The 17356-nt window shown below is 39.6% G+C and overlaps 1 protein-coding gene across 1 annotated transcript; it reads right to left on the bottom strand.

Moving 5' to 3' along the window:
• Positions 1-94: 94 nt before the first annotated feature.
• On the bottom strand, positions 95-16042 carry LOC134401724 (zona pellucida-binding protein 1-like). The gene is made up of 6 exons (XM_063130919.1): positions 15982-16042; positions 12172-12315; positions 7605-7823; positions 4965-5041; positions 4177-4351; positions 95-343 (listed from the first exon to the last, which is right to left on the bottom strand). The coding sequence occupies exons 1-6, from the start codon at positions 16040-16042 to the stop codon at positions 144-146; spliced, it is 876 nt and encodes a 291-aa protein (XP_062986989.1). The 3' UTR covers positions 95-143.
• Between the last annotated feature and the right edge of the window lie 1314 nt (positions 16043-17356).

The following is a 17356-nucleotide window of genomic DNA, read 5'->3' as shown; positions in this document are numbered from 1 at the left end:
CATATGTGTGATGCATAGAGACCACGATGAAGAACCACTGAACAAACCAAATGAAAAGTGCTTATATCATAGCAATCCTCCTCCCAAATTTGTTTTAATGGAAGAAGTTTTCCGTTGCCTCCGAAAAACAAGAAAGGTGGAATTTAGGACATTTCTTTGGCAACGTATTCCACAGACTTACTGTGACATTTTCTTTCTGTCTTTGCACCCTTTTCATCACTGCTCTGTGCTTCTGGACAATTTTCACATACCGCTTGGCCATACTTTTCATTATAGGATCCAGCCGGACAGAGAATACAGATGGTACCATATTTTGCACTGAATGTACCTGGTGGACATGTTACTATCCAAAAAGAGAAGGGGGGAACTGAGTTAAATATACTGCATCTCACATTCACTTAATTGCTTTTGTCCTCCATTTGTGATAAACTATTTAGACATTATGCCAGTATGAAAAGAACAGGAAGCACAAGTGCCTCATGCTTCTTGTTACTCCATGTCATGGTACTTTCTGAACTATATCCTTTGTATTTATTCCTGAAGTATATCATGAAGAGAAGCCCACACAGAAAATGCACAACCAACAACAACTTTAATAAATAAGGCTTATTGAAAATAGGCAAACTGAAAGCACAGTCACTGAGAACTAACACAGGCATTTCTTGGTATGGCAAGCCAGGAGGGCCAATACACTGCCGTTATACACACACACACACGGAAATATGCACTCAAAAGGAAAGAATAATCTGATGCAGTCAAGCAGTAGCCTTGCTCACTGAGACAATTACATAAACACAGAGTAGGCCTGTTGCATATATAAAATCAATGCTTATTTCTAGTAACTGATAACTCACAGAATTTAATGTCTAATGCAAATGCTTTGACTAGCACTAAGGGAACTGATATTGAAGAATGGAAAGTTGGGTAATAGTTACTGATTCCAAATATGCAAGTCAGCCCTGAACAAAGGGACCTTTTATCACCAAGGGACAATCATATGTAGGGATGGGATGCCTTCCTGTAGCTATCAGATTAAAGTTTACCCTCTTTATCTCAGTCATTTTAACAGTTTGGGACTATGCTAGAGACCACAATATAATTTTACTCTTCTAATAATTAAAAAAATGTGAAATTTACCATGTGAAAAATATTACTCCCTCTCCCTTCCACATCGAATTTTGGAATGGACTATACTGTAGTTATTGAAGCTGCATATTATATAAATGCAGTATTTGTTTTACACACTAAGAAATATTGAGATGAAAGTTTTACATTTCTGAGTTGGTGTGCAAGAGAAGCATTTTTACATAGAGTGCACTTTCAAAAATAAGGTAATAAATTGCAGATCAAGAGTTACCATTTTCCCCCAAACTGAGCTCTGAAAAAATTCATAAGAAGGACTTCGCTTTTCTGAAACAGAAATTAAAAGAATTTGACATTAAGATTGAACATACCAGTTACTTAGGTGGGGGTGGGAGTGTTGAAAGAAGAGGATGAAGATAGTTGATGGGGCTAAATTATTAAGTAAATTTACAATTTTTTTTCAAGCCATCAGGCTATCTCCTCACATGTAGAACAAGAAGGCTAAATTAATATTCATAAATTTGCTTTACAGCACTCTTTGCTTTACAGAAACAACACAATACCATAAAAATGCTTAAGCCTGAAATGATTAAATCATCTGAAGAAAACTTAGATAATTTAGACATCTTTTGAGGAAATGAGAGGCATTTGTTTGTTTAGCTTTTATTCAGAATGATTACATACCACAGTATAATCATGTTCTCAGGTTGTCTTACAAATAAGGTAAAAACGAATTAAAAATATATAAATCAATAAAACATAAATACAGCAAAAAACAAAGCCCAGATAAAATGAACAGTGGGAACAGATGAAAAGGCCTGAGAACATAAAAACAAAAATCCACCAGGCACTAAAATAACATCAACAGATGCCAGGCAAGTCTCTCTGCATAAGGCATCCCTAGCTGAGGTGTCACCATAGTGTATTCCCATTGCCCTTAATCAATGGAATGCATCCCAGAATCTTCAGGAGGCTCTTCCCCTTGTTCAGGAAGCAGGGCCCAAGAACTCTAGTTGCTCCCTCAAAGAGAGGGGCTGGGCTGTCTCTTCCTGTCCTCCTAAAATGGACAGGACTGGAAAAATGGAAGAACCTCTCAACCCTCATCATACAACATATTCAGTACTGCTGCCATGAGGAAACTGAAAGAGACAACCAGAGAAGAAGAAGGAGATACATCCAGGATTCCCTGCCTACTGCACATATACAGCAAAAACAAAGTCTCTGGGGTTGTGAATAAGCTAGTGTCCCCACTAGGGGTAGACTGCCCTTTGATAGAAATGTAGAATGTCCATCTCAGGGTTTCTTAGTGTGTAAAGTCCATTTTTTAAACAACATATGGCAATAGGTTCAAAGGGAAATCCCATGAGAAACCAGTTCAGATTCAAAATGCAGAATCTGTGAATCACTAGGGGATTTCCTTCTTGAGGAAGAAACATGGGGATAATCTGAAATTGATCCCTCCCCTTGGGAAGTTGGCACACTGTCAAATGTGGCCACCTGTTTATTAAGCATGCTGGTGCTTAAATCCTTGGAGATAACTACTTGGAAAAAATCCATGATATTTTGGATGCCCCACCCAGCCTGCATTCTTGGCCCTTCATAGCTAAGCTTTCCCTCGCAGGTAAGCTTTCTGGATGTTGCTCTACAGGCATCTCTGAATTCATAGTTTCCCATCTCTCATGTGAGAGGCTGTCTCTGAATCACACCATATCCAGAAATACCACCAGAAGCTCTGGGGCTTGAGTTGTGTATTGATCACAAAGCTGTAATCCCCGAAACATTGCAGTGTTTTCTTTGAGCCGTTGGAAGAGAAGAACAATGCATGAGGGGTAAAATTCCATGTTCTTCTGCCAAAAGCCCTTAGGCTAGACCACTTGGCTTTGGAAGTGCTGAAAGAGGATTGCCTAGGCAGCTTGAAGGGATGAGAGAACTGAGCGGCCTTCTTGGCTGAGGGCAAGGCCTTCTTTTTGTCATTGGTTTCTATTAGGACTGCTTCTAAAGGCTCCTTAAAGAGGTTAGCTCCTGTGAAAGGAGTAGATGCCAGACAAGTCTGGGAGCTCAGGTCCATCTGCAATTTCCTCCCCCAGATGTTGCCCCAGGTTATCAAACTGGCCATCATGGACTTAAGTTTTACTGAATCCAAGGAAGAATCTGCAAATAAGGCAGCAGAGTGGGAAGTTTTCCTTAGCCATGGCTAAACTTCCCCGAAAGCTGCTTAAAACAGACTATCTCTTCAGTCCAGCGATAGACTGCCCTACTGAAAGTGAAATTGATAACTGAGGCATGGAGGGCAGAAAAGAAGCCTTCAAATCTTTTGTCAAGAGCAACATCAACACGTTTGCTAGCTGGGATGACAGCAGTGGAAGTGAGAGTTGCTACTGATACATCTACCTTAGGCACCTGCAACTTCACTATGGTATTATCAGGTAATGTGTAGTACTTGTTAATACAGCACAGGTGCCAAGGAGTCAGGCAGTATTCCCCCAGCAGTAACTTCTGGAATCATTAAACCAAATAGGAGCAAAATCACTTCAGAACAATGCCCCCAATCACCAACCCATATAGCCTACTGAGAAGGATATAATGAATGATGATATTGAAAGTTATTAAGAAGTCCAGAAAATCGACAGGGCCATGCTCTCCTTGCCCCTCTCCCAGCAAAGTTCCACCCACAGGGAATGTAGAATACTGGCATCATTACCAGTACTAGAATGAATTATTTAACAATGTGCCTGTTCAGACAGCACACTAAGCCATGGTTAGGCTGCTAGCCCTTTTTGCAGCAAATGGTTAGTGAGCATGTTTAAATCATGGTTATGTAACCACCATGGTTAGGAATGGTTCACACAACAAGCTAAGCCATCATGTTTAGCTCAAAATGCTTAAAATGTCCTGTCTGAACAGGGTCGCTAACGTTCAATGTTATATTCTTTTTGGCATGATTTTTCTGTATGTACCCCGAGAAATTAATTTATTTTCAGTAAAAAAAGAAAAAAGAAAATATATAGGTAAAAGACAAATCAGTAATAGCTTACATTTAATGAAAAGTAGTCTCTTAAGGACTTATCTAATACACAAACTTCGGAAACTCACCACAACATCCTGGACACATTGTATCATTATTGATAGCATTTATGTTTTTCCCAAACCCTGGTTTGCAGTGGTCTACTTTAACACCAGTCAGGCTGCCAGGAATATAACGGATATGATCGCTGTGAGAGGAATCAGTGTTTTGGACTTCAAAGAACTGCTTGATCTTGCCATATGCCTAGAAGTGTAATAATTAACAAAGATAAGCACATTAACATGGACCAAACTCTGACCAAGCTGGAAAAGTGGGTTATGGATACAATATGATGCAGTGTGCTCTTTTATGCTTGTGTGATGGCTAACACAATCTGAAATAATAGTTTCTCGTGGGGGAAAACCAGGTTTTGGATTATAGTTGGGCATGAGGTAGAGCTTTGACCAGGGAACACAGGATATCATCTAAGAATTTTCTTTGGTTGGAAGCAGCATGCAAGACTGGTACTTCTGCCTTTTGCTTACCTGGCATCACTCTCTCAAGCTAGACCAAAATCAATGCATGAGATTTCTGCATCACTTTAAACCTGGCTAATGCTTCTCTGTTGCCCCACCAGCAATCTCCACAGACAACTATCAAATTTGGGGGGGGGGGGATGTTTTCTCCAAATGTCAGTCACACTAATCCATTAAATAGAAGTCTTTACTCACTAGTATTATGAAAAACAAATACATTTTGTGAATTTACAGTGGTTTCGCAGAATCATTTTGTTCTTGTTACGGTATGTAATACAGCACATAGTTCTCCAAAATATCAGTCATTATTACACAATTTTTTAAGAATAATTCTATGTCACCTTTTTAATGTCACTCATGGAATTTTCACATTGAGAACTTCTACAGAGATCTGCAGCAGTCAACACTAAAGGAAACACTGCAAATTAAGAGAGTAGAGATTTTTATATTGATTTTTACATGATGTGTGAAAGCATTCGTTTGATAGTATCCCCATATGTTATAAAATCTACATCTCACAACATGGTGACCAGATATAATAATCAATCCACGTTTATCAAGGTTTTATATGTAAATGAAATTCTTGGATGATATAATTTAAAAACTATAATTGAATTTACAATGTATAAATACCGTATTTCTTCGATTGTAAGACGCCATCGATTGTAAGACGCACACTAATTTCAGTACCACCAACAGAAAAAAAAACCTAAGACACACCTGCGATTCTAAGACGCACCCCATTTTTAGAGATGTTTATATGGGGGGAAAAGTGAATCTTAGAACTGAGGAAATACGGTAGATACATTTAAGTAGCATCCATTCACCTACATTTTATTTAGATCCCTGGTTGGCAACTTTTTTAAATCTGGCAATGATGGACTCCTCCTCCTGCATGAATAGCAACATCTGTCAAGGTTCTCTCCTTAGGCAACCCAGCTGCCCACTTCCACTTACAGGCTTGGATCCAGACTTCCTGGGAATGGAACTGCTCCTTCTGTCCATGGAAGGCTTTTGATTCAGCAGAGGAATCCTGCTGGTGGAACAATGGAGATGGTGATTTTTAATGATCCCCCACCCCAAATGCTCTGAAGGGTTGAAGAATCCTCTGGAACACAGTGGGAAGTGGCATAGGGACTACAGGAGTTAGGTGAAAATCCCCCCCTTTCTGCTATTGGGCCATCCTGAGCAGAACTCCATTCAGGGGATGCTCCCATCAGTGGGAGCTAAGTCTGGATCTAACCCACGGTGCCTTGGTGTTTGCATGAGAGTGAGCAGCTGAGGAGTATGGGAGAAGACCTCTATCAAAATTGCAGTTGGTGTTTACTAGATCTCCCCATTTAAGAAGTTTTGTTTTAAAAAAATGATTTGTGTCTCAGCTTCAGAGAAAGCTGTTTGGATGCATGCTAATACCATCAGGAGGGGCACAGCAAGATACTAGAGGCTGTGTTGGACCACTAGGCCACTGGTCCCCAACCCTAATTTAGACTGCTACCCAATTTCAACATAAAAACAAAGCTCGGAAAAACTTAACATCTAAAACCAGAATATTACCATTGTCTTAAGTCCTGTTGCACTGATGGGGCCCAAAGGGATTAACACCAGTGTCAGGGTTCCACAATGGCACTGCACTACAATTATGATGTCATAATGCTGATCCTTACATCACTCTGTGCAAAATCCAAAAATGGGCAGGAGCAGAGGGGACTTACAGCTTCTCTAAATGAGCGATAAAACCCGCTCCCTTACTGCGCTTTCTTTTTACAATGCCATTCTGGTATTATAATGTGCACAATAAATGTGCCTCCCCCTTTCCTCCCCTCTTTTTTGGTGGCTTCTGTAGTGAGGAAGTTCCATATGTTCCATTTACACAGCCAGCAGATGGCACTGCAACATTACAGAAATATTCTGCTATCCAGGAAATACACCAGCTCTTTGATAGCAGTGTGTATTTGTTACTCTATTTTTGGCAAGTTAAATCTCAGTGGAATAAACTTCAAAAACAGCAGGAGAGGCACCAGAGGATGACGATGTCATGAAAGGGATCCAAAAATTTCCACAAGTAACTGATCTTGATTGCATTACATACGTTACATACGTTCAAACTCCTATGCTCACTGAAATGATTCAGCAAAAACCAGCAGTTTTATTATGGTTTTAATTTTTGTGAACCGCCCAGAGAGCTTCGGCTATTGGGTGGTATAAAAATGTAATAAATAAATAAATAAATAAATACGCATGGCAAGAAGATGTAAGTTAAAACAGTCCCATTATGATTCCCAAGCTATGGGAAGGGCTGACAAAAATAAATGCTGGAGTTTATAAAATGGAATTAATGGACTGAACATTGTTTTAAATTAATAAAAGGCACACAAAAAAGAGCTACACTTTGTCTAGATAGAGAAGAGACAGTACCTTGGTCCCAACAGTGATTAAATACTCATATCCAGTTCAGTCCATTGTATAATGTAACATGTTGTGACCTTGCACTGACATAAATGCTGATATACCCAATCACAAGCACTTGCGTGCTGGTGTAGAACATCTGCGATGCAGGCCATGAAGTTCTGAGCATGCATCACTGAATGAGGATTCCTAGGATATATTCACATGACTTAAACTGGCACAGCAAAGGGTTATTATATAATGGACCTTGGTGGTGCCGAGGGGGAGTACTGGTCAGAACATGTAAAGTTGGTGACTTCACTCCAGTTTTCTTCTTTTTATCTCTCAGACAACTGCATTGGTTTTGTGTTGGGCTGATCTAGAACCATTTCTGAAATGGTAACAGATTATGATATTGTTACTGTATATTATGAATCCCATGTTTTAACTGACATACATCCTAAAACAGGTTAATTGTACACACTTCCCACCATCCCTTTGCTTGGGTTTTTATGCACGTAAGTCCCGCAATATTTTCTCATGTAAATGATTCAAAAGTAATAACACAGAAGTAGTGAGAAATACTTTCACCTTACCTACAAACTGAAAGGTAAGCTTGTGTTTTATCTTTTCCACTGTGTCTGTAGAAGCATGACACTGTGTACTCCACTGCTTGATCTCACAACCCAGATCGTAGATTAAGCTTTCCAAATTCTCTAAGAGATACTTTTCAAATGAAACAATTGCATTGTTTTCACATGTTCCAATTGTGAATTTAGATGACAGATGTATACTCTTCCTCGGCATATGATACACTATTTAAAAGTAATGGGAAACATTCTTTCTTAACATTGTATATTAATTACCTGAAGCTAATATTGATGTATTCCTCTTAAGCACAATGAATATGTCAATGTGTATTTATTATCCACATAAGTTGCCATTACTTGGTGAAGCTATGTCTACCTGTAAAAATTTATTTTCCAGTCTGGGGAAATTAAAGTCCCACAATTATGCTCTGCCTATTAGTATATTCTCCTATTGTGACATGAAAAAGAACTTTATCCCCATAAGGATTTGAGCCTAGAAGTCTTTACCAAACTTTGACACAAATAGGAATGAAACTGGAAGCAGATTGTTCCTCCATATGGGAGGGCAAACACCAAATCTAATTTGCATATTCCTGTCTATGGGAGCCAGTGGGAGTAGTAACCCATCCAAGGATATCCTCCTCCACTCCTGGAAAAGACATTAGCTAAATATGCAGGATGCTAAACATCCTTGGTTTTAATTTAGACATCTTCTCTTAGCATAAGGATCTCAGTATAAGGTTTTTCAACCTTATCCAAAGCCTCAACTTAGAAGGTGTACATACTTTTTAAAAGATAAGGCAGTGCAAATAATAATAATAATAATAATAATAATAATAATAATAATAATAATAATATATTTCTTACCCGCCTCTCCCTTTGGATTGAGGCGGGGAACAACATTAGAACAGGAATCAATACATCTTAAAAATTCATGATTTAACATTGATCTGGATAGGCCTGCCGGAAAAGGCTAGTCTTTAAAGCTGCCTTAAAATCACACAGAGAGTTAATTTTACGAATCTCCTCTGGCAGGCCATTCCACAATCTGGGGGCGACAGAAGAAAAGGTCCTCTGGGAAACTGATGTCACCCTAGTTTTAGCTGACTGAAGTAAGTTCACCCCAGAGGACCTGAGTGTGCGGGGCAGACTATATAGGAGAAGGCGATCCCGCAGGTAACCTGGACCCAAACCATTTAGGGCTTTAAAGGCAATGACCAACACTTTGTACTTCGCCCGGAAACTAATTGGCAGCCAGTGGAGTAATTTTAATGTTATGGTAATATGCTCACCCCTAGATGTACCGGACTGATGGACTGATTTGCAGCTGATTTATGTATATGGTTTTTGGACCATAACTGCAACCCTATGATAAAAGACATGACTCATTCACAGAGTGATTTGGACAATGCTTTCCACTGTAACCATCTTTAGCTCCCACACTTATTCTTTTTTTAGTACTTGAATTTCATGCACTCTTCTCCCAAATGTAAACTAAAATGTAGACTACAAGGAGCAGGAAATTATCAAGAGAAACTGGAGTCCCATTTACTATTATATGTAAAGTATCTGGAACTGCTATTGTTGAAGACAGAGTACTGAGATGGAGGAACAATTAAAGAGTAACACTGTTATGTTCTGGAGAAAGATTGAGTGCAATCCATTGATTTCAATGAGTTTAGGCATGCCTAACTCTTCACTGGACTAAGCTGTAACTTGGAAGTAACTCCTGAGAAAACTTTATTATGATTGGGCTGTTGTAGCCCAAATCCTATACATGTGTGCTAATTAATAAGTCCTACTATGTTCAATGGGGATTATTCCTTAGGAAGTTTGTTTAGGATCACAGTCTAAGTTACATACCCCTGTAAAGGATCACTCCCCCTAAAGGACCAGGTTTGCAGTTTGGTGCTGCTGCTAAATCCAGCATTATCATTAGAAGCATTAGGTGGCCAGCTTCAGCCAATATGCCAACTGCCACCCTACATGAATGTTGATAGCCTTGGTTCACTTACCCAAACTGTGGTGACCTCCTATCTGAATGTCTGGGATGCTCTCTATATGGGACTGTTTTCAAAAGAACCCAGAAACTCCCAATTACTCCAGAATAAGGTGGCAACTTTATCAATGGGGACTATATTGCTCCACTGCTTCATAATGTTCACTGGCTGTCAGTCCATTTCTGGGCCCAATTTAAGGTGCTGGTTTTGATGTATAAGACCCTTAACAGCTTGGGACCAGGTTACCCGAAGGATCACATCCTCCCACATGTACCTACGCAGACCCTAACATCATCGTCAGAGGCATTTCTCCAGGTGCTACTGCCAAGTGAAGTGCTCTAGGCAACTACTGAGGAAAAGGCCTTTTCAGGGATGCCACCTTGGCTATGGAATTCCACCTCCCCCGACTCAGGCTCCATGCCTCCTTTATATTCTTTCCAGGACCAGATGAAAACCCTTTTATTTTCCCAGATTTTTTAGATTCATGCTTTTTTAAACTGGCTGAATTTTAAATCTGCCATGTACTTTTAGTGATACTGTGTATTTTATTTTACTAACTGCTATTGAAATGTTTGTGTTGGATTCTATTATTGTATTGACTGCAATTGTATTTTAATGTTTTATTGTTGTCAGCTACCCAGAGAACACTGTTATTATACAGCATATAAATAACTTAAATAAATAATATAGCTCAATCCTAGATAACTAAACCATAAAAAAGCAAAGGTATATATTTTTGTTTATGTTTAAAGTGTCTAAACAACCTTTCTGCTATGGAACACTCAACGGGGTACTTATAAGACAACAACAAAATAAAAAGTAGTAAAATAAAAACATTTCAAATATGTAAGCAGACAGAAGGAAAAAAATAAGAAGTCTAGGGCCATGGCTAGACCAGGCCTATATCCCGGGATTGTCCTGGGATCATCCCTGTACATCCAAATGACACACAGGGGATCATGGGAGCAGGCAGGGATGACCCTTAGGTCTAGCTAAGGCCTAAATTACACTAACAGAGCCAAACTTACCCCAAATTAAATAGGCAAGAGGGAAAAGGTTTTCACCTGCCATCTAAAACTATGGAGGGAAGTGGCCTATTGAAAGAGATCACTATTGAAACAGCTTTTCACAGGGGTGACACCACCACTGTGAAGGACAAGAGCCGGAGCGAGTGGGGGCATGTGACCAGATTTAACTCACCAAATCTGGGTTCTGATCTCAGAATGCAAGGGAGTTCATATGGAAGCAGACTTATACAATGCCTCAACCACTAAGGCAATGGGTGCCACACACAGGCAGCAGGAGCAGAAGCTCATGGGCCTGGGTGGAACATGGAGTCAACATGTAGATTCTTGCTTATTTTTGACATCTGATTCTGCTGACTGTCTTAAACAGTTGGCTTTGTATATCGTTTCCTATATTAGCAATCCTTCCACAGCCAAAACAGCATCACCCAGATACAAGAGGGAAGCATCTTCAGGCTCACTGGAAAGTACAAAAAAAGTATGAAGTACTTTTGCAAAGTACAAAAGAATCTTTAGGGGGTAAAAACCCTACAGGGCAAAACAAAAACAAAAACCCTCACTCCCATAACAGCCCAATGGGGACAGAGCATGATCAGAACTATCTTCTGGTTTCAAATTCTAATTTGTTTGATTCGGCCACCCTGCTGAAGTTAAGCGGGCCTGGGTCTAGCCAATGCCTGAATGGAGAACCACCTAGGAATGCTCATGCAAGCCGCCTTGATAATAAAGGAAAGATAGGATATAAATGTCTGAAATACAATCCAATATACCAGGGTTTCCCAGTTTGTGGTTTAACAAATCCTGGAGGTATTCTGTTATGGGTCCCTCCAGGAGCCAAGGAATGTTGAGGGGGTTGAGCGTTAGTTGGGAAGGGAGAAGGACAGTTAGGGCTGAAATTTGCCAGATTCGTGTTAATAATTGATAGCGCCTTGAGAGGATGGGGATTTAGGGATGTGCTCCAGGAGGCGTGCACGATCCTCCAAACCTAATTCCCATCAGTTCAGGGTGCAATCAGCTTTTAGGGCTCCTGTGGCATGAATTAAGATCAGTGATCCCTCCATCCAAAAGGACCCCAAAAGCTCAAAGTATCCTAGTAGGAAGGATGGAATAAGGGTTGGGCACGTTGTTGGCCATCTTCCAGCCTCAATTCCCCCCACCCCCAAACTCTCCTATACACTGCAGGGAGCGGGGAAAAAATCCTCATCTACCATATATTGTTCTGGTCCAGACGTAGATGAACATTGTCTGGCTCACTTAGCCCCAGCAATTCCTTGTGGACTCCCAACTTATAAATTATTTTCTGAGGTGTAATTAAATTGCTTAAGGAGTACTTGATATATGCAGAGGCTGTTACTACCATCCATAATGGCTTGACAATTATTTAAGACCTTATATTCTATGGAGAGGTTTGTACAAGTGAAATGCCCTATTATACTACTTTTTTTTTTTGCTTTTCATGCAAAGGAGTATCTGAGTTTTTCACAAATGAATGCCATAGCTACAAAACAATATAAATTTAGAAACCAACATTACTAAAATGTTACTTACCATAGATCATGAAATGGATTTCTGTAGTCAGTTGATCACCATTAAATATATAATTCAATCGGCAAGTATAACTTCCAGAGTCACTGCCCTTAATATTATAAATCTCCAAGCTACCATAATCAGATAAAACAAATCTCTGTGATTCTACAAATAAAAATATATAATCATAAATATTAACATTGTGACATTCAATATTGATGTATAGCAACTATACAGCCATATATACTATGTGGGGTACTAATTTCTAAGGGTTATGAAGGTCCTCCAGTCGGACGTTTAGCAGTATAGCATGATTCCCTATAGTAAAGGACTCCTAGCATGCATTTTCATACAATCCTTGACAAAACATACAGCAGTGAGTCGCCAGAAAAAAGGGGAAAAAAAACACCAAGTGAATTTAAGGGACAATTAACAGTTCAGTCCCGTAATCCTACTATACCAGGAGGCAAAAATAACATAATATCTGTGTAATACAGCTACAATTCTATGCACTACCTCTCTCATCTCACACTATTGCCCCGCTTGTGCTCTTCGCTCCTCTGATGTCATGTTTCTCGCCTGCCCAAGGGTCTCTACTTCCCTTGCTCGGCTTCGTCCATTTTCTTCTGCTGCCCCTTATGCCTGGAACGCTCTACCAGAACATTTGAGAACTACAAGTTCAACCGCAGCTTTTAAAGCTCAGCTAAAAACTTTTCTTTTTCCTAAAGCTTTTAAAACTTGATTTTGTTCTGACTTTATACTGTTAGTTTTACCCTACCCAGTGCCTGTTTGCTTTCTCTTCCCCTCCTTATTGTTTTATTATGGTTTTATTAGAATGTAAGCCTATGCGGCAGGGTCTTGCTATTTACTGTTTTACTCTGTACAGCACCATGTACATTGATGGTGCTATATAAATAAATAATAATAATAATAATAAAGCAAAATGATACTAGAAGAAACAAGAGATAGTATAGCAATACTAACAGACATCCAAAATCACTAACTTTACACCAGCAAGGGAGCTGGGAGGTGCAACTTTTCTAATCCAGTACTTTGAAAGCCATGCCAGTTCTCACCAGTAAGGGTAGGAGATGGGATTACTTTTATTTTTATTTCCTGGTGGAGCTGCTGCTGTTGCTTTTTTAAAAAAGTAATTCCCTCCCACTGAAATTATCAGGAGGGACATTTTCTACACTGGCTTCACCCTGCTGTAGGTGAGGCTGGCATAGGGGACACCCCCAAACCAGGCTACCCCCAGAATACTCAATTTCTACCACCAGCTGAAATACCACTGGTGGTAATCCTACACTTGCAGAGCTTTCCACAGGTGTACCAGGAGGCTCCAGTGTACACAACCCACTCCACTGGTGGACGGGCTTTTCTGCCCCATCCTAATCCTCCCTCATCATGCCTCCCTTTCTTCCGTATTACATCAACAGAGTTATTCTGGGGAATGCTGGGAGTTGTAGGACTTTTTTTCTGTCTAAACATGTATAGGATTATACTCTAAATCTCCTTAACTGATGGCACTTTTAACATACATTTTAGGCTAAATAGTTGTTTAAAGCAGCAAATGGCAATATAAGGCCCACAAACCACTTCCAGCCCAACAAGGCTTTACTTCCTTACTCCCCTGGAATGATCAGCATGATGAACAAGATTCAAACTTCTTACATTGCCTACGTTTTATTTTAAGGTTACAAATCTTTGAATATTAGAAGGTTCTCTGTCAAACATTATTGTTCAGAAAAAAATAAAACAAACATGAGATTAGTAACCTGTGAAGAAAAGTCTTGGGGTAATCTTTCCTGACTGCATTTATGTTTTTATCATCTGGAATAAATCAGCGATTTAGTGCACCCTCGCCATGCCTGGTGTGCGAATTTGCAGCACGGTACTCACATGACACCATGCCTGTCTTGCTGACACCCCACCTCTTCCCCAGCCTTTTCCGTCTTTTGCTAGAATGCCTAAAGTCTGGATTATTTTTCCTAAGTGCGTTTTCCTTTGTTGGGGGCATGTGTTGTGACGGGAGCCTTGCTGTTGGCTTGAATGGATTGCATCAGGTTCTGGCAGGGAAAAGCAATCTCTCCCAGCGGCTTGCTCCAAGCCTCAATATAAAACCCAATCCTTGCATCCCAGGCTCAAAAGCGTTTTTTAAAAATCGTACAATGCCCAAATCTCTGCAGAGATTTGTACTCCCTTGATGCCCTCAAAGAGCCAGACTAAAGGGTCATTCCATTTTTGCTGGGCAGAAAGGCTGAAGTACTCATCTGACAGGACCTGTCTTGCTAAAGTGGGAGAAGGAGCAACCAATGAACTGGAGGGAGAAAGGAAAGGGGCGAGGTGAAGTGGAAGAGCAAACAAGCAAAAGAGCATCAGAGGTAAAAAACGTGGACACAAAGCAGGACTGCTTGCACCCAGGAGGCTGTGTGTTTCGCGCAAAGCAAGAGACAGTCCTGAGTTACAGCCACCCTTTATGTTTTCAGAAATGGGAATCAGCCATTGTTCCTTTGTCCAATAATAATAATAATAATAATAATAATAATAATAATAATAATAATAATAATAATTTCTCTCTATAATCTTTGTATAAAAACAACAACAGCGTAAAACGTGTTTAGAAATTAATGCACTTCTTCATTGCTTCAGGGCCACAGAGGACAGAGACACTATCAAGGCATTTGCAAAATTCTTTTTGAATGCTATGAGAATAAGGTCTCTCCAGAATTGATTCTGCTGCATACTTTTCAAATCTGTATGTAATTTTGCCCTACTCTCGTGCAGTGTCTGGTCGGTGACCGTAATAAAGATGATGATTATATTTATATCCCGTCTTTTCCCCAGTACTGGAACTCAGGGTGGTTTACAAGATTAAAACATGTAAAATTGAAACATATAAATATAAATTACAAAAGTTAAAATAGTATGCAATAGGTATTGATCTGATACCTGCTGCATCGACTACAGTGACTGATACACTCAGTCTGCAATCTCTATCTTGAGACTGAGTCTAAGGTGCACACCCCATAGCCACAACATCTGGATTCGTCTTAGTACTTTTTTTGTTTTTTCACCCACCCCTGATTTAGAACTCAAAAACATGCACTCTTCTGCAGTATTTTGGTTGATTGGAACAAAGATATTGCACAATTGTGGATGTGTTTTCTTATGGACTAGCCCAGCTATATTTGCTTTTTATATGACTAATTAGCCTGATCACACGAGCCACTGCATCAAGTTAGTAATGAATCATGCACGAATCATGCTTTTATACTGTTGTTGTTATGGTTTTGATGTTTTAAATGTTTTTAAATTTTGCATATTTTTAATGTTTACTGTTTTTAAATTTTGTAAACCGCCCAGAGAGCTTCGGCTATGGGCTGGTATATAAATGTAATAAATAAATAAATAAATAAATAAATAAATATAAAAGCATACTTTCACCAATACAACATCACACATGCTGGCATTACAGAGGTCGCTGAACCCTACGCTATACCTAATGTTGGCATAGTACAGAAACAAAAGTACTGTACCGTCAATTGTCCTACTCCAGAATACTACAGTAATCCCACTTTAAGGGGACATGACACATTGCTGCAATTAGAGAAACACAAATTTACCAACAGCTTCTCTATGAAGTATCCTTAGAACTCTCTGAGCCCATCAGAGCTGTAGAAACACACTTTAATGTGTTTTCAAAATGTGTAGTGCAATCTTAAGTGTGTTTACACAGAAACAAATCCCACAGTCCAATGGGGCTTACTCTATAGTAACTGTGCTAGGGCCAGCATTCTTAATTTTACTGACAATTAAAACAATAGTTACCTTTAGTTATTCGACCTAGGGGACCAGTCCATTGGTACTTTGGATCAATGATTTTCTTCATTAATAGCTTTTCAGTCAAACAGTTTAGAATTAAATTGTTTAAATGAATAAGAATGTATACTGCAACTGAAGTAGAAAAAAAATTATAATGAGATATAGGAATACACAGAACTTAACAAAAATAATACAAATGTATTTTACAAAGCCTTGTTCCTGGGCAAGCCCATCGAAGTGAATTGAAATTATGGAGGAGCACTGCTTGGCGATTACACCAACCTGGCCTATTCCAGTGAAAGTATTGCACTAAATGAAGTCAATGGAAATACACTAAGAAGAAAAAAACATGGCTGGCTAGGGAATGCTGGAAGTTGTAGAATTTTTTTCTGTCTAAACATGCATAGGATTGTGCCTTAATTCACTTTAGTACTGTAAATCTGAGTGTCTATTTATTGGTGAATGAACAAACTACATGATAGTTTCATGCAAATACATATGACAGAAACGCACTTTCGGAGTGGTCAACTGCAATTGGAGAAGCAGGAAAAGGGGTGCATCCCTTTCCCAGTTCACCATTTTCCCTAAGGAAGGATAGGATCCCATACTAATCATTTCCACCATATGCAGTTATGCTTACAAAAAGAAGCTTCCAGTGGCACCAATGGAAGTGTTTTTATAAGCTTAACTGAAATGCATGGGTCAATTTTTGGTTGTCATAGCATGCAAAGAGGGGAGAGATAAGCCTCCCCTTCCTAATTGCAACTCCCTTGGAAATCCCACCTCCACTTGGCATAACAATTATGTTTAGAAAATGACCTTCCCTGGCACCAACAGAAGCATTTCTCTAGGCTTTATTGCCATGCTGTTGGGGGGGGGCGCTTTTGGAGGGGGGGGCTGCAGCACACAGGAGGGATGGTTAACCCTTTCCGCTTCAGCTACAATTACCCCCGAAGACCACACCCACCCACCCAAATTGCAATTAAATTTAGGTGGGGAGAAATCCATTAGCACTAATGCATACTCAGATTTCTGGGAAATAGATCTGGAGGTCTTGGGAATAGATTTGGGGCCCAAGTCTAGCAATGTCCCTACTTGCTGTGAATACATATAAACAGGCCTCTCTAGGTCAGGTCCAATTACATTAGGGATGCTTCCAGATGAAGTTTTTATTGTGCACTCGCACTGCCTCATTCGTGGAATTTTTACAGGGGGTTCAGACATTATTTTCCATTTGTAACGCACTTGTGTTCTCTCACAACTTTTTCCATCTTTTTTCCTACCACAGAAAATCTGTTAAGAAGGGAAAGAGAAAATAGCTCACAAATTCTTTTCATTAGTAAGGCTAGGAGCCATCCATCCAGAAGCACCCAAGGCTGCA

The sequence above is a fragment of the Elgaria multicarinata genome, chromosome 1 (assembly GCF_023053635.1).
Source record: "Elgaria multicarinata webbii isolate HBS135686 ecotype San Diego chromosome 1, rElgMul1.1.pri, whole genome shotgun sequence".
Classification (NCBI taxonomy): domain Eukaryota; kingdom Metazoa; phylum Chordata; class Lepidosauria; order Squamata; family Anguidae; genus Elgaria; species Elgaria multicarinata.
Note: the sequence above shows the minus strand (reverse complement) of the source record. Positions and strands in the feature narration are given on the sequence as shown.